The sequence below is a fragment of the Lepisosteus platostomus genome, chromosome 3 (assembly GCF_059453375.1).
Source record: "Lepisosteus platostomus isolate fLepPlt1 chromosome 3, fLepPlt1.hap1, whole genome shotgun sequence".
NCBI lineage: Eukaryota > Metazoa > Chordata > Actinopteri > Semionotiformes > Lepisosteidae > Lepisosteus > Lepisosteus platostomus.
In genome coordinates this window covers 3814904-3840204 of record NC_142613.1, presented here as the reverse complement: position 1 = coordinate 3840204, position 25301 = coordinate 3814904, and the positions used below count along the sequence as shown (strand labels likewise).

The window sequence follows — 25301 nt, the reverse complement described above, 5'->3', positions numbered from 1 at the left end:
CATTGTGGTGGCAGATCCATCCACTCAGAAACTTTCCGACTGCCCTGTCCAATTCACGGTCACAGGGGAGACGGAGCCGGTCACGGCTACCCACCTGCACAAGGTGGGGTACAGCAGTTTGGGGGTGCAGCGTTACCTCAGAACAGCTCAGATCCGCACACAAAAATGAGCAAGATCAATGCAGCAATACATTCTGGTCCACTGCTGTATCATAACCCCCAAGCAGGGCTGCACAGCCTTGCACCCAACGTTTCAATACCTCCTAAAACCTCTACAGCCAACTCAAAACACTCACTGGACTGTACTGGTGTTTAACTCCAGGATCTGCACATCTATGGGGTAGGGCTGCTTCCCTGTGTGGAATTGAACTGGAAATGTAATGCACTCCACTGTCTTCATGTAATCCTTCTGTGCATCAGTCAAGCACACAATAATACTATGGGAAAAGCTTATCTGATGCGGGACTTTTCATCACAGTGGCTGTCATGTCCTCGGGATTATTGTCAAGATTAAAGTGTCGCGCGTTGCCCTTTGTTTTATGAGAGAGAAAGAAAAACAGCCCCATCTACCAAATGTTTTGTGTCTTACTGGCAGGGAAGAGCTGAAGAACAGGGGTTTCAGGAAAAACAAAACAAACACTGACAGCAGTGCTGCCTGGACACCAAGAGAAAGGACCAGAGGAGACAGTTTTTGTCCTCACTCGAGTAGTCAATTAAACAACTAACCTAATTATCTTCTACATCTGAGATATATATATATATTTACAGTAGTAATTTTAAGGTATATTACAGTTGGTGACACAAGACAGCCACTTCATTAAAGGAGCAGTTATCCATAAATCACCTCAGTGCCTGGTTAGAATAATTCACAATTACGCAGCTAATTAAATAATTAGACCGACTGTGTAATGAAGAACGTGGGTGGAAGAGTAACGAGAAGACGCCAGGCCCTTTAGGAGCTGGGCCTGAGATCCCTCGTGTACAAGAGGGATTCAGAGAGCAGAACTCAGCCCTGGTACAGGCTGAACACTCTCTTCCACCTGCTGCTACAACCCTTTAATGTACTGCTTTCTGCACTCAGTCCTGGGCATTATATACACTGCCTGAAAACGTTAGGGTATAGTCACCAGGAATGTAGGAAAAAGCTGTCTGTTCAGCTTGCTTACGACATTTATTGTGTTAGCAGGCGATCCTCTTTAGATGTGTTGATGCTGCTGGGAATTGTCCCGGTCAAATTTCCTCATGGCCACCCAATAATCCCCGTCTTTAAACTGGCTTCATCACTCTGCCCTCCTCCCCACTTCAGTGGTGTGTGGGGGAGAGTACTGGTGCACTCTGGCTGCTGTCGCATCATCCAGGTGGGGCTGCACACTGGTGGTGGTGGTGGAGGGGATCCCCATTACCTGTAAAGCGCTGTGAGTGGAGTGTCCAGAAAAGCGCTATATAAGTGTAGGGAATTATTATTATTATTAATTATCATCATCCAGGTGAGGGTTACACATGAGTAGTGGTGGAGGGGAGCCAACATTGTCCGTAAAGTGCTTTGCATCGAGTGTCCAGAAGTGTGTTGTTCCGCCATGAATCCAGAGAAGATCAAGATGGTTCTGAATCCTAGAAACTGCTACAAAGCTGATCTGAGAACTTAGAAAGGTTCAGTTCGGCTGGCAGGTTTAATGAGACTAAGTTGTGTGGAATCCATCCCTCCATTAACTTTTTAACTGCTTTTTTTACAAGTCAGGGTCACAGGAGAGCTGGCACCTATCTCTGCAAGCAACAGGCTCAAGGCAGGGTACACCCTGGACGGGACACCAGTCTTTCGCAGGACACACACAGACACAGACAATCAGCACACACTCACGCCAGGGCCGGTCTTCCCAGAAGCCACTGAAACCAGCCCTGTGGGAGGAAACCAGAGCACCCGGGGGGAACCCACACAAACACAGGGAGAACGTGCAAACTCCACACGGACGGCACCCCTGGTCCAGAACTGAACCCAGGGCCCCAGTGCTGCGAGGCACCAATGCTGGCCCTCGCACCACCCTGCCACCCTTGTTCAGGATCTATTAATCAAAATATTTTATTTTAAAATATTCTAACCCTGAATTAAGCCCGTGAACTCAACCCAGACCCTGAAACTAGCTGTGCTCTTACACACCAAAGTACCTAACCGGATACTACAATTCTGTTTCATGTGGGCACAACAGCCACTATTACTCATTGTGAAGCACACAGAACAACACTTCCTTCAAACTAGGCCAAGCATGAGGAAGGTATGGTAGCTGGAAAGCCCGAGATGTGTTTGTCAGAGGAAACCTGAGCCCACAGGACCTCACTGCACTTCTTAACTACTGAGAGAGCTCACAGCTACGAGGAAACAATGCCAAATTCACTGAAAAAGCCAAACTGCTGGCGGGGTAGGACAAACCACATCACCTTTCAGAATGCAGCCCGATTCGGTCACAGAAGCACGTAGCGACTGAGTGAATGGCTTCTCGTCTCCTGGCAGAAGTAAGGTGTGTTATGAAACATATTTCCAGAGTTCCACAGGATAAGGCCTCTCATACTGGGAATAATACCAGTCCTATACAATCCTACCGCCTGGAGATGATGCAAAAGAAGAATTCCTGTTATGTTTGGAATTGAAATCGCAGCAGCCCTCACCAGGAAGAGTAGACCGAAAATGGATGGATAACCTTTGACACCCAGTTCCAGATCTGCCTGGTGCTTTCTATTTGTACCAGCAGTGTCCAGCGCAGGTCCTGGACAGCCTAGAGTCTTCCAGCTTGTGTTGCCACCTGAGCTGTCAATTGAACAATTAACCTCTTTACTTTATTCAATTTGTAGGAGTTTTCATAAGATTGTTTACACATGACTGCTCAAATTATTGAGTATGAGACCGCTGGACTGGGGATCCCTGGGACCAGGGCTGGTGACCCCTGGACAGACTGGACTGGGGCTCCCCTGGGACCAGGGCTGGTGACCCTTGGACTGACTGGACTGGGGCTCCCCGGGACCAGGGCTGGTGACCCCTGGACTGACTGGACTGGGGCTCCCTGGGACCAGGGCTGGTGACCCCTGGACTGACTGGACTGGGGCTCCCCAGGACCAGGGCTGGTGACCCCTGGACTGACTGGACTGGGGCTCTCTGTGAACTGACTCTGAGGCCCCCTGTTTTACACAAAACAAAAACTAGCAGTGAAAGTCCAGTTTATTGCTAAATCTTGTTGTTTCTTTGACCAGAATCTCATTCAAGATCCCTATCCATCCGTTTAAATCATACTTGTTCGCAGACACACGGAGGAAAACAGAGGCAGACACATAGACGTCTATCCACTTACTTGTAGTGTAACTGTTTTAAAGCAAATCCGGTCAGGGATAAACCAATTATATCTACACACATACAAACATAACCGAGCCCGGTTCTCAGCAGTTAAGACGCGACAGTAGTGAAACCTCATTTTAACCTCGAATGATGCTGAGTTTTGACAGATTATCGTACCATATCGCAGCTACTGTTCCTGTTGCTCAGTTCCTGTTTCAGCCGAGTGACAGGTAACGACCTGAAGCGACAGACATCCGTCAAGCGCGTCCATTCCCTCCCCTTATCAAACAGGCGAAATCACCCCGTTTGAAGTCGGCTGCGCGGAGTACTTCCGGGGTGCACGATAAAACAATGCGATCACAGCCTGCAGCCCCTTTCAAAGAACACGCGTCTCCCGACGTACACACATGCATGTACACATACACAAACACATGCTCTGCTCGGCTCCTCAACAACCACCGCCTCGCCGAGGGCGTCCTGCGGACCCGCAAGGCGGCCGCGGCGAATACAGCCGTGTGAGAGATCGTATCCTGCGGATCGCGAAGCTGATGAACTCCCCCATTGACAGGCAGGATAAGGGGGAGAAAAAAAAGAAGCTCTGTACATTGGCATTCACCACCGCGAACACGCCAGCACACACACACACAGCCCACATCGCGCAAACACACACACACGCACCGAGTTAAGACGGCGTATGATTCATAGTAATCTCATGTCGGCTTTTCGGACTTAAAACCTACCGCCGTGCAAGTGCCTAAACCACCCCGACAGCGGTTGGGGCGCCGAGCCCCTCTTCGCCAGCCCCACCACGACTCGCATTTTCCACAGCAATGCCGCAGTCGCCTCAGCCCGCCGCCGCGTCTGAAATGCACTGGGCGCACACACACCAACACAACACACACGGCCCCCGCCGCCCGTCCGCCTCCGTGGACGCAGGAAGCGGAGCCCCGGGTCCACCTGCTCCCGCCAGCCCCGGCTCTCCGTGACGGGGGACCGAGCGCTCCGGTCGGCACCCCCAGAACGGCACTCCTGGCTCCCCGCAGAGGGAGGTTATTATCCGAAAGGGACTCAAAAGGCGGACGGAGCCGTGTAATTACCTCTGTACCGCAGCGGTCTGCCGCTCGCTGCCGCCGCTCTCAGATACCGGAGTACAAACGGTCCATCTCTCTTTTCTTCACACCGTCTAGAGAAAGCGTACGTCTCTTAAATCCGAAGCCGGCGCTTTTGATCCGAAGAAGCATCTCTCGGAGCGGGGAAGTGGGGGAGGCTGGTGTGTACTTTCCGCTGTACCCGATATTTACATTAAAAAAAAAACTCGATATTTCGGACAGAACCGCGTCCGTATTGTTGGCCCGGAGCTGCAGCTCGAGCGCCCCTCGCTCTCTCAGTGACAGCGGGCGACCAGGCGGCTCGCGCAGCTCAGCCTCGAGCTCCCTCCCCGACCGCGCGCTCCACCTGCTTCGCCATTCAACGTCACTGACTCCCCCCCCTTCCTCCCCCCGCAGCGGCGGCGCGCACGCAACCTCCTCCCCTGCGCCCTGTCGCTGCGTGTGCATCGCTGAGCACAGGCGCCCTGATACAGGTGCTTCACTGCAGTCCCTGGGTAGGAGGCAGCGTCCCTGTAGCGGCTCCGGGATCTGGGAGGGGCGGTGTGTGTCAGTCATGCTCACTCCCTGACTCCCAGCAGGGCTTTGGGCAGGGGGGGGCACCTCAAATTCTCCAACAGCAACACAGGAGTGACCCCCTGCGCTGGCCTCACGGGACGGGGCAGGCTCTAGGAGTAATAATAATAATAATAATAATAATAATAATAATAATTGCTAACACTTATATAGCGCTTTTCTGGACACTCCACTCAAAGCGCTGTACAGGTAATGGGGACTCCCCTCCACCACCACCAGTGTGCAGCCCCACCTGGATGATGGGACGGCAGCCATAGTGCGCCAGAACGCTCCCCACACATCAGCTCTCAGTGGGGAGGAGAGCAGAGTGATGAAGCCAGTTCAGAGAGGGGGGGTATTAGGAGGCCATGATTAGTAAGGGCCAATTGGAAATTTGGCCAGGACGCCGGGGTTACACCCCTACTCTTTTCGAGAAACACCCTGGGATTTTTAATGACCACAGAGAGTCAGGACCTCGGTTTTACATCTTATCCGAAGGAGGCGCCTGTTTACAGTATAGTCTCCCCGTCACTACACTGGGGCATTAGCACCCACGTGGACCACAGGGTGAGCGCCCCCTACTGGCCCCACTAACACCTCTTCCAGCAGCAGCCTTAGTTTTTCCCAGGAGTCTCCCATCCAGGTACTGACCAGGCTCCCACCTGCTGAGCTCCAGTGGGCGGCCAGCTGTGAGTTGCAAGGTGATCTGGCTGCCGGCTGGAGTGAGCTGGAGCGTCCCACAAGCTGGGGCCTCGACATCGATCGGGCCCCGAATGTCAACACGACAGGGGAGATCCCCGTGGCCGGCAGGTCACCCCCGGGGAGTCAGCTCCGTAGACAGCGGCCCCACTAGGCCTCACTGTGTGGGCCGGCAGTGCCACCGGGCGTGACAGAGGATCATGGGATGTGATTGCCCACCGGTCAGTGAGATCCACACCATCCGCTGTCGCACTGAAGCCCCATCCCTCATTCAGGATCCCAGCCGTCCCGGACACTCGCTGTTCTCCCCCTGCGCTCCGGCACCATGAGAGCACAGAGCACCAGGCTTGAGGGCAGCCCCCCCTGCGCTCCTGACACCAGCTACCACCTGTTTCCCGCTCTGGTTGGGCGCTGACTGGAGCCCCCTGCTGTAACGGACTGTCCACTCCGTGTGCTGCTGTCTGTCGGGCTGTGTCCTCTGCGGTCCTCTGCTGTCCTGAGAGACGGTCGCGGACGGGAAGTCCAGCGCACACGCACATGTTCAGCTCCTCTGCTAACCCAGCACCGGGGGGGCTCTGTGGAAAGAGACCGGGAGCCGGAGCAATTCGCCCGCAGGAGGACCGGGAATGGGAGGGGCTGTGCTCCTGGTGGAACAGCGGTCTCTGTGGGATCATCCCGGAGCCCGGCGGGGTCGCGCACATCCCTCAGGTACAGAGAGGGGGCGCCCAGACACGCGTGTGTGGAGCTGACACCCGGGCCTCACACTGGAGTTTATGGCTCGCTGGTGGGCGTTCACTCCCCCCCCCCCCCCAGCTGAAATACCGCGCGGCTACTCCGTGTGCGGAAACAACAAGCGCGTGTGCCCGCGCACAGTACAGCGCGCGTCTCTCCTCTCTGGACGCGCGGCGCGCTCCCGTTTCTCTTTCTCCTTCCGTGCGGACGAGCCGGATCGCGTCGCTCGACGCCGAGAAAATGGTCACCGCGCGTTACCGACGGCGTCGACCGGCCTAAAACCGTCCTGGACGACCCCCCAAGAAAACAAAAAACGACCCAACCGTTTTTCAGGTCACCGCCGAAGGAAGGAGCGGCTGGGGTTAAAAGAGACTTCTTCTGCAGTGCAGGGGTGAAACCTGACGCATCTCAAAGCGCTTTGCAGTGCGCCGCGTCCAAACAGGGCTGCGATTCGCCCGGGGAAGAGTGACGAGAGGCACAGGAGGCAAAACCGGTCGGCAGGCACATGCAGAAGCGCTGCAAGGCGTGAGTCGGTGCTCGATACGTGTCAAGTCTGTGAGCTAGCGAGCACCCAGGAGATCTACTCAGCTCGATGCCTGAAGAAGGCCAGGTCCATTCTCAAGGACCCCAGTCATCCCAGTCACAAACTGTGTTCTCTCCTACCGCCCGGTGAACGGTACCGAAGCGTTCGGTCCAAGTCCAACAGATCACGGAACAGCTTCCACCTCCAGGCTATAAGACTGCTAAACAGCCAACCTGCAGCTCCTTCAGCAGATCACCTGTAATGGCTACACGGACACACAGCTGTCACTGTGTTGGGCACACTGCACCGCCTGGACAGAATGTACTGCACACACCCTGGACACATCGCAGCTCGGTTGATATTGAGCTCCGCCCGAGTTTATTTTGTTCAATTCCTATTGCACTCTTATCTATAATTATCTCACCTTATGTTGTAACTTTAATTTTGTGATTTTTATCCCCCGTAGAAAAGACAGTTCACTGCCAGCAACTGCTGCTGCACGCGGTATCGTCGTGCATTTGATCAATAAACTTTGATTGATTGATTGAAGACAGCTCAAACGTGTCAGAGCCGTCATCCTTTACACGTTACACGATAGTAAACCCCTCCTGATCGCGGTCACTGCGCCGCACTGCGAGGGGGCAAGTGATTTAAACACGACATTAAAACGACACAGGAGCGAGTAAGAGGTTTATTCCGTGCTGAAAAAGAGAAGAAAAACACAACGTTTCGGCTGTGGAGCCTTCTTCGGGTGCACCCTTCTTCTTCTTCGGCACACCCGAAACGTTGTGTTTTCTTCCTTCTCTTTTCAGCCTGGAATAAACCTTTACTTGTTCCTTTGCAGCCTCCTGACGCAGTTGTCCACCTGGGCGATTATAATAGAAGTTCAGGTGGGGAGCTGCGTCAGCAGGCGTAGGCTGCAAAGGAACAAGTAAAGGTTTATTCCAGGCTGAAAAAAAACAACAAAAAGAAAACACAACGTTTCGGCCGGTGGGGCCTTCTTCAGGTGGTGTGAGACGTCTCAAACACGCGGTGTCGATCGGTGCGCTCGCTTGCGCTGGAGATCAACCGGGCGTCAGGCTCCCCCTGGCGGCCGCGCTGCGGAACTACAACCCGCAGCACCGCCCGGTGCCGTCCTGCAGGCGGCGCGTTGGGAACTCGCACAGCCTGAAGCAGAGCAGAGCACCGACCGGCACAAACAGAATATGACCAGGAAGGCCCGTCACCGTGATTTCCGTGCCAGCGCGGCGATACGAACGAGGACCGGCTGAGAGGCAGCGTCACCGCGAGATGGGCGGTAAATGAACAAGTGACGCGTCAATTCCACGCTGAGAGCGGAGAAAAAAGAGAGAGAAAGAGACAGACTCTTTATTATCCCCAAGGGGGCAATGTGTTTCACAGCAGACCAGTCCAGAGAGAGCTCCAGGTGTGATGGACACCAGTGAGACTGACAGAACAGGACACTGGGCACAGCAGCCCAGTCCAGAGGGAGCTCCAGCTGTGGTGGACACCAGTGAGACTGACAGAACAGGACACTGGGGACAGCAGCCCAGTCCAGAGGGAGCTCCAGGTGTGGTGGACAGGCAGCAGTTGCTGGTGGCTACAGATCTCTACCTGTAGGGACTGATGGGGTCCTTAGTGCTGGTGCTGCAGTGCTCAGGGACTGTGGGCTCCTCCTGCCCGTCCGCTCTGCTGCAGGACCACACTCATCCTCGTGCCCCTCGAGCAGCAGCAGCAGCTGTCCCAGCGGGCGACAGTGTGCTCTCAGGGCACATACCCAGCAAAAACATGCAGAACGCAGGGCCTGACACAGACGCTCCAGCAGAAGCCAGGGTTCCACGACTAGGATTCTGTACCAGATTCTGTACCAGGAGCCCTGGCGCTGTTCGAAAAAAAGCAGCAGACACATTTTAAATAGTTACCTTCGCCGAACACGAAGAGCAGGTTTAAAAACGGAATGTGCCTGGTAATCATTTTAAAAAATAAAGCGACCAGCAATGCACATGACGCACAGAGGCGCCGGGCACACAGCATCCCAAAGAACAAATGTGCTGAAGTCGTTGATCTAGAACTCCCCGCGCCTGTGCTGCTCTGCACCTGTCCATGGTGTCCCGAGACCCACATGCAGCTCTCCGTCCCCAACACCAGGGGGCAGTGTGCACGCCGGCTGCGGTACTGTATCTCAGTCACATGCAGCTCTCCGTCCCCGACACCAGGGGGCAGTGTGTACGCCGGCTGCGGTACTGTATCTCAGTCACATGCAGCTCTCCGTCCCCGACACCAGGGGGCAGTGTGCACGCCGGCTGCGGTACTGTATCTCAGTCACATGCAGACCCCAAGTTAGAGCGCCACACGAAATCCTGCTTCCGTGAAAATGACTACTCGGAACACACTACGGTTTTTTTTTTAAAAAAAAGTTTTATTTAGAATAATTGTGTGGAAGAGTGAAACATTTCCAGCTGGACTTGCATGTAAACGGAATGACTTTCAGACAGGGGTAGTGTGGAAACTGTGCAAATTCACAACTCTCCCAGTCACATTTCTTAGAAGCTGGTTATGATCTGACAGGGCAGGGTGCTAATTGAGGTATGAAGGTCCTGGACTAATACGCAAGGCGTTCAAACCTCCAGACTTTCCTGCTTTTACAGCTCTGTAAGTACTGGGCTCTGTGAATACTCTGGGGTATCGCGGTGTGGAGGGATTCAGGAAACACGCCAACGCGTCCGGAGCAACAACCGTGCCGCTACGGGCTCATGGGAGACCCCCAGCAGAACTCCCAGAATGCCCTGCGCCTTGGCCTGCAGCGTCTGCGTAGGGCCCCTCAGTTGTGTGCACTCGCAGCGCTAGCCAGAGAGGAAGAGACTTGATCACATTCCCGGACAACATCCGCACGTCCAGAAACTCCCTGCTAAGCACTCCATGGCAAATAAGACGCATCTGACAGTCACGAACGCCAAGAGCAGGTATCCCATCAGCCCGGGCCCCGGCCCACTGAGCAGGCGTAGTGCCGGCTGCAGCACACCCCCAGTATCCCATCACCCTCCTGTCAGGCCCCTCGGAGAGAGAGGGAGAGGGTCGCCGGGCAGGCGATGAGGTCGGGCCGGAAGAGAGGTCAGGGGGTCAGCTGCGCGGGTTACGGTGCCGTTCAAGGCTGTCCTGCCCCGCTGCGCCTCGGTACGCGGCGGTACTGTGGCGGGGAGGGCGGTGGCCGGGGGTTCTAATATTTTGGCCTCCGTGTGTGACAGCGGGTGTGGAAATAGGCACTGAAGCCCTTCGAGGGCTCCTTTGTGTAGTGTGGGGGGGTGGTGACGTCTTAAGTGGATCGAGAACAGAAAGATGACATCGCCCGAGTTAAATGTCTGCCCTGTTTCTCCAAGTCATGCCAGGAGCTCGGGGGGAGCAAACCCTCAGCCCCAGAGACGAGGCGGGTGGGCGGGCGAAGGGGAAATTCACCCGGAGGGAGGAACAAGGGAGAGCAGAGCCCTTCCTCCACATTATTCAGAGAGCTGCAGGCCGGGGGAGAAGCTGTCCAAGACGAGCGCGGTTTAACGAGCACGTCACCTGCAGGACCGACGGGCAGTGCCTGCCATTCACCTTCAAGACCGGGCTTTATCGAGCTCAGGAACGCATTCCGCGAAAGCTTAGGAACCGGTATCGCACCAGCTCCTGGCCGCCTTCGCTCTCGCGCACAAACACACACAGAACGGCCTTTCTGCTTCATCGCCGGCGGGAGCCGTGCCAGTCTCTGCCTCCAGCTCACAGTAAAACATGAGGTGGATCACACTGCTAGGCCAACAGGACTCGGACTGCCCTCCAGCAGCACTGTAACCCAGGGGTCCCCGAACCCGGTCCAGCAGCGCCCCAGTTCAGCCAGGGTACTGCCCGAGATAGTGCAACGGAAACAAACGCCTTCATTTCGAGACGGAACAAAGCCGGGGTCTCCCAGCTCCCGGGGGGTCTTTTCCACACCTAAGGTACCATCTCCGTGCTTCCGATTCAGTCAAAGACTAACGGACAAACGGAATACAAACAAGTATTACATTCTGACCACCACAAAACCCCACAATCATGAGATCAAGGAAACCCCCAAGGCAAGTTCTGGAAAGTCACTTAGGATCCAGCGCACTGTGATTCTACCGTACTCGAGACTGTTTTGAGCTAAAAAAAAATATTTTACTGTCTAAAAGCTACAAGCAACACAGTTTATTAGATGTGTTGAACTATAATATCACGACTGTCCTGTTTCTCCTGCCGCCTTTAAAATGCAAACCAAGCTACTGAAAGACCTTCATTTGAGCAGACGGACTGCACTACAATAAATAATGGCATTCCACTGAGGTTTCCTCAACCTCAACAACCTCAACAGAGAACAGGGGTCTCGCCGAGAGGCTCAGTCACAGACGGGGGGCTCAGTCACAGACAGGGGGGCTCAGTCACAGACAGGGGGGCTCAGTCACAGACAGGGGGGCAACACTAGCAGGGGGGCTCAGTCAAGACAGGGGGCGACACTCACAGGGGGCTCAGTCACAGACAGGGGGCGACACTCACAGGGGGCTCAGTCACAGACAGGGGGCGGCACCGGCAGGGGGGCTCAGGCACAGACAGGGGGCGACACACGAGAGACACTGTACCACCTGAGCTTCTCTTTAAGAGTTACTGCAGCAAAGTTGTGCGTAGTGAAAAACAACACCCCAGTAGGGGGCAGTGTACCCAACTCGTCGCCTCAACCCAGGAGACACGACCAGCGAGAGGTCCGTTTAAAAACGATCCCTTAGTCCCGGAGCCGAAAACGTCCGTTTTCCCCACAGTCTTAATATCTCTGGATATTTCTCCTCTGCAAGAATACGTGACTGCCCGAGCACCGTGACCAGCTCATGAAAGTGTCCGAAGCCCGGAGACGGGTCAGAGACCAGCGGGGGGGGGGGGGAGGTCAGTCCCCCTCTCCTGCCTCGGCCCGTCTCAACAACCTGTGCCCCCCCAGCAGGGTCTTTCATCTTCCACGGCCTTTTAGTTAGGGGCTGCGAACATCCCCGGCGCTCGGAGACGCCCCCCCCCCCCCCGCGGTCTCCCCCAGGACGAGCAGTGGGCAGGGAGAGGAGAGCTGGCGCTGCCCGGGGGGGCTCTGCTTCAGGTCAAGGCCACCCGAGCAGACTGTGACAGCGCCCCCCGCAGGAACCCGGTGGCAGTGCGGTCTGCACGCGCTGCACCACCCCAGACGGGGTGAAAGACACAGCACAGGCTGCAGGCAGGCTCCGGCGGAGAGCGCAGTCCGGGGGCCGAGGCCCCGAAACGAGGATTTTAGACAACCAGGGGGGCCCAGGTGCCACCACCCCACCCCACCGCTGTGAACCACCACCTCCAGCATTCTGATCGTTAAAGTGTGAATATGGATTTTAAAAAGGAAACTCCAGTTTGTGCTGGTGTCGCAGTCCTCCTCTCGATCGCGTGTGTGTGTGTGTGTGTGTGTGTGTGTGTGTGTGTGTGTGTGTGTGTGTGAAACACGACAGCCGGGCCTCCCCGCTGGCGCTCAGGGTCAGAACCGTCACACAGACCGCCTGCTCCCTGTCGGCGTGTCCGGCAGTCCCCCTGTCCACCGCCGGGCAGCAGTCTGGGGGGCAGGGGGGTCCGGTGACCAGTCCCAGCCCGGTCTGGAGTCCGTCAATAACATCGCCGGGGCGGTCACCAGCCGGAGAGGCAGACCGGCAAGCCGCACGGCTGCTAGTGTTGTCCAGAGGTCAGGCCGGGGTCGGGGGTCGGGGGTCGAGGGTCAAGGGCTCTAGTGGTCCTCAGTGGGGCGCTGAGGTATGCAGCCCTCCATCTCCAGCGCCTCGGGCCAGCCCTCGTACTTGTTGCTGTTCTTGTTGTTCTTCATGCGCTGGGGGCCAGAGAGAGCCGAGTGAGTGAGCGGGTCAGGGGGCGACACAGCGCACCTCGCCCCGCTGCTGCCCAGCTGCCGGTCAGTCAAAGCCACTGCACAAATGGCCAGGCCTCAGGGCTGCCAGGCGTGTCTGTGAAATATCATGGGGTGCGTGCGTGCGTGCGTGCGTGCGTGCGTGCGTGCGTGCGTGCGTGCTGTACCTCTCCACCTGCGTGCGTGCGTGTGTGCAGGTGTGTGCTGTAGCTGTCTGCCTGTGTGTGTGCGTGTGTGTGTGTGTGCTGTAGCTCACCGCCTGCGTGTGTGTGTGCACGCGCATGTGCTGTAGCTCTCTGCCTGTGTGCGTGCGTGTGCTGTAGCTCTTTGCCTGTATGTGTGTGTGTGTGTGTGTTCACGCGCGTGTGCTGTAGCTCTCTGCCTGTGTGTGTGTGTGTGTGTGTGTGTGTGTGTGTGTGTGTGTGTGTGTGTGTGTGTGTGTGTGTGTGTTCACGCGCGTGTGCTGTAGCTCTCTGCCTGTGTGTGTGCGCGTGTGCGTGTGCGTGTGCGCGTGTGCGTGTGCGTGTGCGCGTGTGTGCGTGTGCGCGTGCGTGCGTGTGCGTGTGCGCTGGAGCCCTCCGCCTGCGTGTGCACACGGTCTGCTCCGTACGAATGCCCACCTGTTCAAAGGGACTCTTGTTCTCGATGCCCTTGGCCCCCACAAACACCCAGCTGTCCCGGAACCCCACCTCCTTCACCACACTGCTGCCCAGCTCCTCGAAGATCTTCCGCGCCTCGCCGTTCATCCTGAGAGAGGGCAGCACGGGGAGAGAGGGGGAGACAGGTGAAGAGGGGTACCTGCTGGCAGCGATGTGAGGGAGAGAGAGAGGCTAGCAGGGGCGCAGGCAGAGGGAGAGCTCACTCAGCAGGGCTGCTGTAGGCGAGGCGAGGGGGACAGGAAAGACGAGAGGAGCTGAGAGGGATGGAGGGGATGGAGAGTGTGAAGCAGGCAGAGCTTGGGTGAAAGGATCTTTGCTGTTAGTTCTTTAGCTCACTACCAAACAGGCTAGGATGCCTGCTTGAAGCTTTTCTTATGTGCCTATTTGTGTAACAAAGACCGTGATAGGGAGAGCTCTCACTTAGTAGCCGGATCATCATAAGATGCCACAAACACCAATGTCCCTTCATGCAGTGGCCTCAGGTACTTCAGCAGATCATTGACATCTAAGAGACAGAGGGAGAGAGGGGTTAATACACACACTGCACTGAGACAGAGGGGTTAATACACACACTGCACTGAGACAGAGGGGTTAGTACACACACTGCTGTACACACACACTGCACTGAGACAGAGGGGTTAATACACACACTGCTGCACACACACACTGCACTGAGACAGAGGGGTTAGTACACACACTGCACTGAGACAGAGGGGTTAGTACACACACTGCACTGAGACAGAGGGGTTAGTACACACACTGCTGTACACACACACACTGCACTGAGACAGAGGGGTTAATACACACACTGCACTGAGACAGAGGGGTTAATACACACACTGCACTGAGACAGAGGGGTTAACACACACACTGCTGTACACACACACTGCACTGAGACAGAGGGGTTAATACACACACTGCTGTACACACACACTGTATTGAGACAGAGGGGTTAATACACACACTGCTGTACACACACACACTGCACTGAGACAGAGGGGTTAACACACACACTGCACTGAGACGGAGGGGTTAATACACACACTACACTGAGACAGAGGGGTTAATACACACACTACACTGAGACAGAGGGGTTAATACACACACTGCTGTACATACACACTGCACTGAGACAGAGGGGTTAATACACACACTGCTGTACACACACACTGCACTGAGACAGAGGGGTTAATACACACACTGCTGTACACACACACTGCACTGAGACAGAGGGGTTAATACACACACTGCACTGAGTGCCCTGAGAAAAATCAGTGGCAGAAAATGTAAACAGGAAAAAGAAGACAAGCAGCAAAATCATTTGATTCAATACTATTAATGACATTTAAATACTCCAAAGCAAACTTCACTGACGGACCCTACTGCCAATCCTCTCACCTCCAGCCCACATGTCAAAAGCTTTTGCATCCAGCAACTCCCCGGTCACACCTAATAAAGAAGAGAGGTAGTTGGGTTACACTGCAAACAGACGCACCCCAAGACTGCATCAACACCTTGCATAAAGACACACCCACACACTGCACCCCCACTGCACACAGACACACCCCCACTCTGTGCACACACACCTCCAGACTCCAACCCCACTGTACACAGACACACCCCCACTCTGCACCCCCACTCCACACAGACACACCCCCACTCCGCACACACACACCTCCAGACTCCAACCCCACTGTACACAGACACACACCCCACTCCGCACACAGACACACCCCCACTCCGCACACAAACCCCCACTCTGCACACAGACACACCCCCACACTGCACACAGACACACCCCCACACTGCACACAGACTGACTGACACCCCCCGGACTGCAGACACTGCACACTGTATCCCAGGAAGCACTGCAGCGCACACTCTGTTCCGACACGGGCATGCAGTCCTCACCGTTGACCAGCGCGATGTTCAGCCCCCTGCCGACATTGTTCTTCACACTGCTGACCAGACTGGTGGAGAGAGACAGACGGGTTCATGACACATACTGGTTCCATACCAGGTCCGAAAAGAGACAGACGAGATAGAGAAAGAAAAAACCAAAGGCTCACATTTTGTCCTCTAGACAGATTTTGGGCCCGATGACATTCGCCGCCCCACTGACAATTCGGAAGGCAAAATGTCGATCAGGACAGGGTGAGGGCAGACCACACTTATACCTGCGTGGCCTGGGCTCTGAGAATAGAGACAGAGGGGTTAATACACACACTGCACTGAGACAGAGGGGTAAGTACACACACACTGCACTGAGACAGAGGGGTTAATACACACACACTGCACTGAGACAGAGGGGTTAATACACACACACTGCACTGAGACAGAGGGGTTAATACACACACACTGCACTGAGACAGAGGGGTTAATACACACACACTGCACTGAGACAGAGGGGTTAATACACACACACTGCACTGAGACAGAGGGGTTAATACACACACACTGCACTGAGACAGAGGGGTTAATACACACACACTGCACTGAGACAGAGGGGTTAATACACACACTGCACTGAGACAGAGGGGTTAATACAGACACTGCACTGAGACAGGGGGGTTAATACACACGCTGCACTGAGACAGGGGGGTTAGACACCATCACCACCCCGAGACATGAGGACAAACTTTGAATCTGAGCTCTGAGATGTTTAAAGCAGCAAAGCGAGACCACCCCTGGCAAACTGGTCCTGTGCAACAGTGTAGGGGGGCGAGAGAGACGCCCAGAGCCAATGCGAAATGTGACCGAAACCTGGGTGAGTTCTCATTACAACTGACAGTTACAGCTACACAGCGGGGGAGAGTCGAACCCAAGTCCTGCGTGCTGTCAGGACCAGCGGGTCTCTCTCATGCAGGCCCTGGAGGAATTCTGCAGAACCAGTAATGAAATCAGTTACACTGATGTGCAGAAATCTGCCTCTGGCCTGGCTCGAGTGCACTGTAGCCTCAGTTTAAGCCCTGAACCAGGCCTCTGCTGTCTATATTTACAAAGTCATGACAACACGGGTAAGGAAACTGCCTCTGGAGGTCTGTGACACAGAGGAGAACTCAAAGGTTAAACGGCCACCTGCTGCATGCAACTGTGTCAGAAATAACCAGTGGACGTGACGCCTCAGGAGTAACTGAAAGGCAGGGATAACGCTTTCAGGAATAGCCACTGGGCTATAAGTGGAATGGTCACTCCTAAACACCTATTTATGGTAATAAAATTGGGCGACCATGCCTGGACTCTGACTATAATACCCTCTGTAACACTGCTCGACTTTAGGACACTGTAGGAGATCCACTGTGGGTGTTTTTTCTTCCAGTGTTCCCTGGAAATGACTGTTTCTGTCACAAATCAAACTCGTCTCAAACCTTCACAGGGCTGTGCTATGACTCTGTGCATCCCTACATGTGAGATGTGACAAGCCCCACTTGCACCACACCTCTCTAGGAGCCCCTCTGGACCAGACCACCATCACAGATAGGAGTGCGACCCTTACCTGGAGTGATCACCTCGCTGGGAGCTGGGCCACAGGGGAGGAGGGAAGGTCAAAGAGAGAGAAGGAGAGAGAGTGCAAAATTAAAGCCAGCCAGGACAACCCCAGTCATGAAGAACCAGCACCCTGACCAAGCTACAGACAGGCCAGAAAGATCCAGTTCCAGAAACCAAACACATGCACCCTCAGTATCCGAGAGACCCCTTAAAGGACAAACCGGGACTCCCAGGCCAGAATTACTTGATCTATCGCGGGTTTTACCAGCTTCAGGGCCTTGACACCAACTGCACTGCAAGGCTATATAACTGGACACTGGACCAGAGTCAACAAACACTGACTACCCTGGCAGGTGGTGTGTAATACTGTAGCCCATGGGTCAGGAAACCTCTCGTCGTCTTCCCTGACACTGAAACAGCAGTGATCCCCTTGCGTCTGTATGGAACAAGCTGTCTTGATCGCTTCTGGCAAATCAGTAACTCACAAGGCACTCAACAATGGACTGTCCAGACCCCACTAACGCACAGACTGGGATCACAGTTATATTTTTTTACTGATCTTCTTCGTGGTGAGAAGGTATGGCCAAATCCCGACTGCATGATCATGTGACCCCGACCGTGTGACCACGAGAGGTGGAGAGGCAGTGCTCTGGCTACCAGCACAAGCTGACTGACCAGGGAGTCACACCTCCTCCTCACCCGCCTCTACCTCCACCAGGGAGTCACACCTCCTCCTCGCCAGCCTCTACCTCCACCAGGGAGTCACACCTCCTCCTCGCCCGCCTCTACCTCCACCAGGGAGTCACACCTCCTCAGCACCAGCCTCTACCTCCACCAGGGAGTCACACCTCCTCCTCACCCGCCTCTACCTCCACCAGGGAGTCACACCTCCTCCTCGCCAGCCTCTACCTCCACCAGGGAGTCACACCTCCTCCTCGCCAGCCTCTACCTCCACCAGGGAGTCACACCTCCTCCTCACCCGCCTCTACCTCCACCAGGGAGTCACACCTCCTCCTCACCAGCCTCTGCCTCCACCAGGGAGTCACACCTCCTCCTCGCCAGCCTCTACCTCCACCAGGGAGTCACACCTCCTCAGCACCAGCCTCTACCTCCACCAGGGAGTCACACCTCCTCCTCACCCGCCTCTACCTCCACCAGGGAGTCACACCTCCTCCTCACCAGCCTCTGCCTCCACCAGGGAGTCACACCTCCTCCTCGCCAGCCTCTACCTCCACCAGGGAGTCACACCTCCTCAGCACCAGCCTCTACCTCCACCAGGGAGACACACCTCCTCCTCACCCGCCTCTACCTCCACCAGGGAGTCACACCTCCTCCTCGCCAGCCTCTACCTCCACCAGGGAGTCACACCTCCTCCTCGCCAGCCTCTACCTCCACCAGGGAGTCACACCTCCTCCTCACCCGCCTCTACCTCCACCAGGGAGTCACACCTCCTCAGCACCAGGCTCTACCTCCACCAGGAAGTCACACCTCCGCAGCACCAGGCTCTATCTCCACCAGAGAGTCACACCTCCTCAGCACCAGCCTCTAACTCCACCAGGGAGTCACACCTCCTCCTCACCCGCCTCTACCTCCACCAGGGAGTCACACCTCCTCAGCACCAGCCTCTACCTCCACCAGGGAGTCACACCTCCTCACCGCCAGCCTCTACCACACACAATTCCCTGGAGCCCCCAGCACAAACCCCCCTCAGTCCCAGCTGAGGACAAGCAGCTACGATCCGTCCCGTCCCAAACGCTCCCCTCTGATTTCCCTCATCACACCGTGCAAAAAGCGCCATCGAGAATTTCCTGCTTCCGGAGGGGGGAGGGTGTGTGGGGGGGGGTTCTCCACCACACAACCAGGAGCCGCTGGATCAAGGGGGGGCCATTCACAAAACAGCACCCCCTGCAGCCCCGCGGGCACGTCAGCCAGAGATGCACCTCTCCTAAATTAAGGCAAAAGCATTTAAACAGAAAAAGAAACTGCAGATTCCCACAATCGGAAACGCTCGTCAAATCACCAAGGCAGAGCAGAGCTCCAGCGCAGAGTGTAGTGGCGGGAGACGCAGGCAACCCACAATGCACAGGTTAGTCTCAACTCTTACGTCAGGGGGGCTTGAAAAGCAGGGTCAAGCTGAAAGAGGTTATGGCCGCCCACCACTGACAGGGAGACCCCACGCACACACTCTGCGCTGACCGGGGTCAGTCATGCCTGCCCCTGTTAGTGCAGACAAGCAGAGGCAGGGCAAGGCCGAGGGGCGAGAGTGGTTTGAACGCCCTCTCCGCCCGGCCAGCGTCGCCATGCTGGCACCGCGCTCCGGACAGGGGAGAGGGAGGGGGTGGGGGGTGGGAAAGGGCAGGGGCCATGCTGACCGCCACCATACGGAACGCCGTGGTGCATCCATACTGTGCCGAGAGCGAGGGAGGAGCGGGGGGGGAGTCCCGCTGCTGCCGGAAATCTGCGCTGGGCTCTCGGTCCCGGCCGCAGCCCCCCGCGGGCCCTGGCGCGACGGGCCCCGCTGGATCAGGAACAGAATCGACAGGGGTGGCTCAGGGAGCTTGACCCGCGCTCCTGGGGGAGGGAGAGGGAGCGAGAGAGATCCCAGCGGCTCCGATCCTCACCGCTCAGCAGCTGGCGGACCAGGATGATCCCCCTGTCCGGCCCGAAGATGGCGCTACCCAGGATCCAGGTCATACCCACGGTCAGTACAACCACCAGGGCACGCAGAGGCCCTGCAGGGAGACAGGGAGACAGGGCATGGGCGAGGGGGTCAGGACGGCCAAGAGACAGAGGAAGGGGAGCTTAATACACTCTCACTGCACTGAGACTGAGGAAGGGGGGTTAGTATACTCTCTCACTGCACTGAGACTGAGGAAGGGGGGTTAGTATACTCTCACACTGCACTGAGACTGAGGAAGGGGAGGTTAGTATACTCTCACACTGCACTGAGACTGAGGAAGGGGGGTTAGTATACTCTCACTGCACTGAGACTGAGGAAGGGGGATTAGTATACTCTCACACTGCACTGAGACTGAGGAAGGGGAGGTTAGTATACTCTCACACTGCACTGAGGCTGAGGAAGGGGAGGTTAGTATACTCTCACACTGCACTGAGACTGAGGAAGGGGAGGTTAGTATACTCTCACACTGCACTGAGACTGAGGAAGGGGGGTTAGTATACTCTCACACTGCACTGAGGCTGAGGAAGGGGAGGTTAGTATACTCTCACACTGCACTGAGGCTGAGGAAGGGGAGGTTAGTATACTCTCACACTGCACTGAGGCTGAGGAAGGGGGGTTAGTATACTCTCACACTGCACCGAGACTGAGGAAGGGGAGGTAAGTATACTCTCACACTGCACTGAGACTGAGGAAGGGGAGGTAAGTATACTCTCACACTGCACTGAGACTGAGGAAGGGGGGTTAGTATACTCTCACACTGCACTGAGGCTGAGGAAGGGGAGGTTAGTATACTCTCAAACTGCACTGAGGCTGAGGAAGGGGAGGTTAGTATACTCTCACACTGCACTGAGGCTGAGGAAGGGGGGTTAGTATACTCTCACACTGCACTGAGACTGAGGAAGGGGAGGTTAGTATACTCTCACACTGCACTGAGACTGAGGAAGGGGAGGTTAGTATACTCTCACACTGCACTGAGACTGAGGAAGGGGAGGTTAGTATACTCTCACACCGCACTGAGGCTGAGGAAGGGGAGGTTAGTATACTCTCACACTGCACTGAGGCTGAGGAAGGGGAGGTTAGTATACTCTCACACTGCACTGAGGCTGAGGAAGGGGAGGTTAGTATACTCTCACACTGCACTGAGGCTGAGGAAGGGGAGGTTAGTATACTCTCACACTGCACTGAGGCTGAGGAAGGGGGGTTAGTATACTCTCACACTGCACCGAGACTGAGGAAGGGGAGGTAAGTATACTCTCACACTGCACTGAGACTGAGGAAGGGGGATTAGTATACTCTCACACTGCACTGAGACTGAGGAAGGGGAGGTTAGTATACTCTCACACTGCACTGAGACTGAGGAAGGGGAGGTTAGTATACTCTCACTGCACTGAGACTGAGGAAGGGGGATTAGTATACTCTCACTGCACTGAGACTGAGGAAGGGGGGTTAGTATACTCTCACACTGCACTGAGACTGAGGAAGGGGGATTAGTATACTCTCACACTGCACTGAGACTGAGGAAGGGGGATTAGTATACTCTCACACTGCACTGAGACTGAGGAAGGGGGATTAGTATACTCTCACACTGCACTGAGACTGAGGAAGGGGGATTAGTATACTCTCACACTGCACCGAGACTGAGGAGGGGGGGTTAGTATACTCTCACACTGCACTGAGACTGAGGAAGGGAGGTTAGTATACTCTCACACTGCACTGAGACTGAGGAAGGGAGCAGGACAGGAGTATGAGAGGCAGCTCAGCCATACTGCAGTGGCCTGCCTGGGGTGGGCAGGACACCAGGAGTACCCAAAAGCTGCCCCCAGCCCCCAAGTACTTCGGTGGTCCCACGCATACCAGCCAGCCTCATCTTGGGTCCTCGGTGCACCGGGATGCGCTGGACTCCGGACAGGCAGACAGCTCCTACGGACGGACACACACAGGGGTCAGGCCGCAGGCCACCATGACAGCCTGGAGTCCTGTCCCTCACCGGTTTGTTCTTCTCTCTGGACACAGTGCGGCCGGCCACCAAGAAGACCCTCAGAAGCTCCTTTCACCCCCTCGCTAAAGGGCAACTGCACCACCATTTTCATCTCTTTTGAGTCTTTCCGGGGGTTGGAAAGACTCGGCATCAGCGAGTGTATTTCCAGACCACAATAAAAATGACATGTGCACGGTAACTTAACCTAAAAACCTAAATGTCCAGGTCTGCAGAGTGCCATGTTCTGAGTTTCAGAACGAGGCAAGAAAATGTCCGACGAGGTGCGGTGACCCTATTACACTGCAAACCAGCAGGCTTGCCAAAACAGCTCTTTTAATCCAGTAGAAACATTTTCTGTCAATTTTGAGACTTTTGCCGACAAATGCTACTTACTTATTAACCCTGCCTACAGATCACGTTCGAACGTTTCTGCAGTGAAACGTCTGCTGCACAACCTGTCCTTAATCCCCATTGTCCAAATTTCCCATTGGCCCTTACCCATCATGCCATCCTAATAACCCCCCTCTCTGAACTGGCTTCATCACTCTGCTCTCCTCCCCACTGAGAGCTGGTGTGTGGGGAGAGGACTGGAGCATCATCCAGGTGGGGGTGGAACGATTATTCACCTCTCGGGACCGAGCTGTCCGAGGGTCAGAGGGACAAAGACTTCAAAGCCACAACAAGAGATACCGGACTCCGTTTCGATTGATCTGCTCTTTGTGCGGGCCATGATAAAAGAAACTGGTCACCTGTCAGGAGGGAGAGGAGGGGCCATCGGCACCGAGCTTTCACAAAAGCCATCAGCTAAAAAAAAAAAAAACTCCCTTTCAACTGGAATTTTAATCCGCACTTGATCACAAGAAAGTGAAGGGAAGGCCTGCTGGGCCCTTCTCCCCACTGAAACCTGGTGCCACTGTAGCTACAAATTTAGAGACAGAAAAAAAAACAGACAAATGACATCCATCCATTCTCTGACCTCTTACCACGTCATCCAATTCAGGGTAACGGGGGCAAGGCAGGATACACCCTGGACGGGACACCACAGCCTTCTCGAATTTGAATGCAAAGGCTCAAGATTACCATGAGCCTCGTTTTCATCCAGACCAACGGACACAAATGCCCTATTTACATAACACGGGCATTTTACTGGAGGACTCTCGTTTTGTACCTTGCTCAAAGGTACAACAGCAGTACCCCCCCGGATTTGAACCCAGAGCCCTGACCGTCTAAATAATTATTATTCGTGTTTTTTTTTCCCAGACAACTCACAAGCGCCGCACAACAGCGCATGCGCGATACACAAAGCGATACATAGCGCTGAACAGACCTCCCGACTCTCCTTAAGAAAAAACAAAACAACTAAATCAAAGGTTAGAAGTTGCAGGTAAAATTCGGATCTATACAAGCGAGTCATCTAGTGAGTCTCAACGAGAAGCGGTTCAGTTTCTTAAAGATTAATGCCATCACCATTTAGAGGAACATCGACACCTTAAGACTGACATAAAAAGAAGTGTAAATTGTGAACTAGATCGCTTCCTAATTTTTAAACACACACGTCCGTCATTTGAGCATCATGCTTCCAACTAAAGCCTCCGTGTTAGTTATGACAATAAAGCAATTCTGAAATTGAGTTCGCCATGAACTCGTGTGCTCAGACGTTTCATTTACAGAAACCTCAATTAACCCGTTCAACATCTGCAAGCATTTTCTAAAGAGGATGATTCATACCGCATCTCCACAGACTTCTTTTTTTTTTCCACCGGTCGGCACTTTCGGCCTTTACAGTTCCCGCATCCCCGAGTTTTCCTGTCGACTCACTGCCTTCTCACACCCCCTCGAAGCTCGGGCCGAGACTCGGGACCTAACCGCTAAGACAAACCAACCACCGGGGGGGGACAACCAGCCAACAAATTAACGATATTAAAAAGATAAAACCTGAATTCTCGATACCAACCCTTTTTCAGCTCACTGAGGTAGGTTTGGAGAATTATACAGACTTTTAAGCTCCAGAACTACACGGGTCAGCCAGTTTCGGATCTTGTCAAACGCATACTCGCAGGTATGGGGGCAAAATGCGAAATTCAGGTTTTAACCAAATGCCTGTCTGTCCCAGGGAACTAAGAGTCCTTACTTAAATCGAAGAAGGACGACCGAGTCGTGACTGTTAAAGTCGCAAACTCTGATCAGAATATTGCAACATTTGCACACAGTATGAAGTTCTGCATGTTATCAGCGTAGTAATTTAGAAAGCCCGTGTGCGATACTTAAGATACAGCTATCTAAATGCCTGAAGAATTTAATATTTGCTCATGTTTATACCTGAACTGATGTAATTGTGCAAATATGGTGGCGTTTACCTTTTATTTGCAGCCGCTCTGCGATCTTAAATCCACATCAGCTTTTCTTAAAGTAATGGCACCGAAAACCGAGGCGTGCGCCCTCGCCTGGCTACCTGCCGCTGAATTTTCCCCGTCCTCGGCCACAGACGGGATTTACTGTACTGAAAACCTGGATGAAACTACGACATGAGCGCATACTCCGATTAACGGTCTTGTCACCAAAATTATGCTGCTCCGTTGGGCCCCTGAGCAAGGCCCTTCACCCCAACTGCTCCAGGGGCGCCGTATAAATGGGTGACCCTGCGCTCTGACCCCCAGGCCTCTCTCCCTGTCTGTGTGTTTCCTGGAGAGCAAGCTGGGGTCTGTGAAAAGACAAATTCCTAATGCAAGAAATTGTATATGGCTAATTAAGTGATCTGATCTATCTTATTTGAACTTATAAAGTTAAACAGCGTGTCATGAAGACAGTATAACGTCGAAATCATTTTTAACTTCTAGCTATCTGAAAATGAATACAGACCCAATCTCATGAGCTAAAAGAAAACAGATATTTAAAACACTTATTTCTATTTTATTTTTACCCTTTTACTAGTAGTAATGATTTAAATCAAACCATGGTTAAATCTGGTACAGATTTTCTATGCTTCCTTCACTTGACTGTAATAGCTTAATGCTATTATATTGTTCTCACTGATCAGCACACACTTTTCTCCTGTAACACACTGATCAGCACACACACCTCCTGTAACACTGTAGTACAGTAAGACACTGATCAGCACACATAACGGTGTGATCAACACGCACACGTGTTACACAACACATGTAACGCTGTACTGTGTCAGGAGCCGAAGTAACACCGGGATTCGGCCATTTCCGCCACAGAGGATGCGGCACACAACACAAACCATCATCCTGGTAATCCAGCCCGAAACTGCGTCCTGTCTGCTACCGGCGCCTGCTTTACATTTCTCTCACCTTTTCGATCTCCTCTGTCCCCCGTCTTCGTTAAATTCCGCGATGATCTCTAAGCGAAAAATACTTTAAAAAAAAAACTGATGATGGCGATAGGCGTGGCGGAATATTGTGACTGACGTTAACCGCACTCGGGAGTAACGTTTCCCGAGCGAAATCACTAGTTGTATTTAGTGCACTTGTCCAACCGTTTTACTAATTAATAAAATCTTAACTCTTTACCGAATTCACACGGTAAACCGTGGGCAACGGGAGAACTGTAACCAGGCAGCGTCCGCAAACACAGCGGCCCCGACTGCTCAGGGCGTCCCTACCTGTGGCCCCCGGTGGGCGTGAC

The 25301-nt window shown here is 54.2% G+C and overlaps 2 protein-coding genes across 24 annotated transcripts in view; both read right to left on the bottom strand.

Annotated features, from left to right (window-relative positions):
• wnk3 (WNK lysine deficient protein kinase 3) overlaps nt 1-4779 on the bottom strand; it is an 84074-nt gene extending 79295 nt beyond the window's left edge. For 14 of the 16 annotated variants that reach the window (XR_015934658.1, XR_015934676.1, XR_015934688.1 and 11 more), the window contains exon 1: nt 4419-4779. The gene's annotated coding sequence lies outside the window, so the exon portion shown is untranslated. Of the gene's footprint in view, nt 1-4061; nt 4220-4418 lie in introns of those variants that run through there. The other 2 variants (XM_088623959.1, XM_088623954.1) reach the window with 2 other exon arrangements.
• A 4555-nt stretch (nt 4780-9334) lies between these two features.
• On the bottom strand, nt 9335-25234 carry fam3a (FAM3 metabolism regulating signaling molecule A). Of its 8 annotated transcripts, none has more exons than XR_015934769.1 (11): nt 24011-24269; nt 21530-21595; nt 19617-19727; nt 17003-17026; nt 15576-15699; nt 15418-15476; nt 14905-14955; nt 13927-14011; nt 13468-13594; nt 11444-12811; nt 9335-11409 (listed from the first exon to the last, which is right to left on the bottom strand). XR_015934769.1 is itself a non-coding variant. In XM_088623967.1 (11 exons), exons 3-11 carry the CDS (start codon nt 21540-21542, stop codon nt 12713-12715), a joined length of 693 nt encoding a protein of 230 aa, XP_088480093.1. In that variant the 5' UTR covers nt 21543-21595; nt 24011-24171; nt 24968-25233; the 3' UTR covers nt 9335-12712. The 8 variants fall into 8 exon arrangements, 5 of the variants coding, with proteins under 5 accessions (XP_088480093.1, XP_088480094.1, XP_088480092.1 ...); XR_015934770.1 differs by having other exon boundaries at nt 9335-11444; nt 11516-12811; XR_015934771.1 differs by having other exon boundaries at nt 11516-12811.
• Nucleotides 25235-25301: the final 67 nt, after the last annotated feature.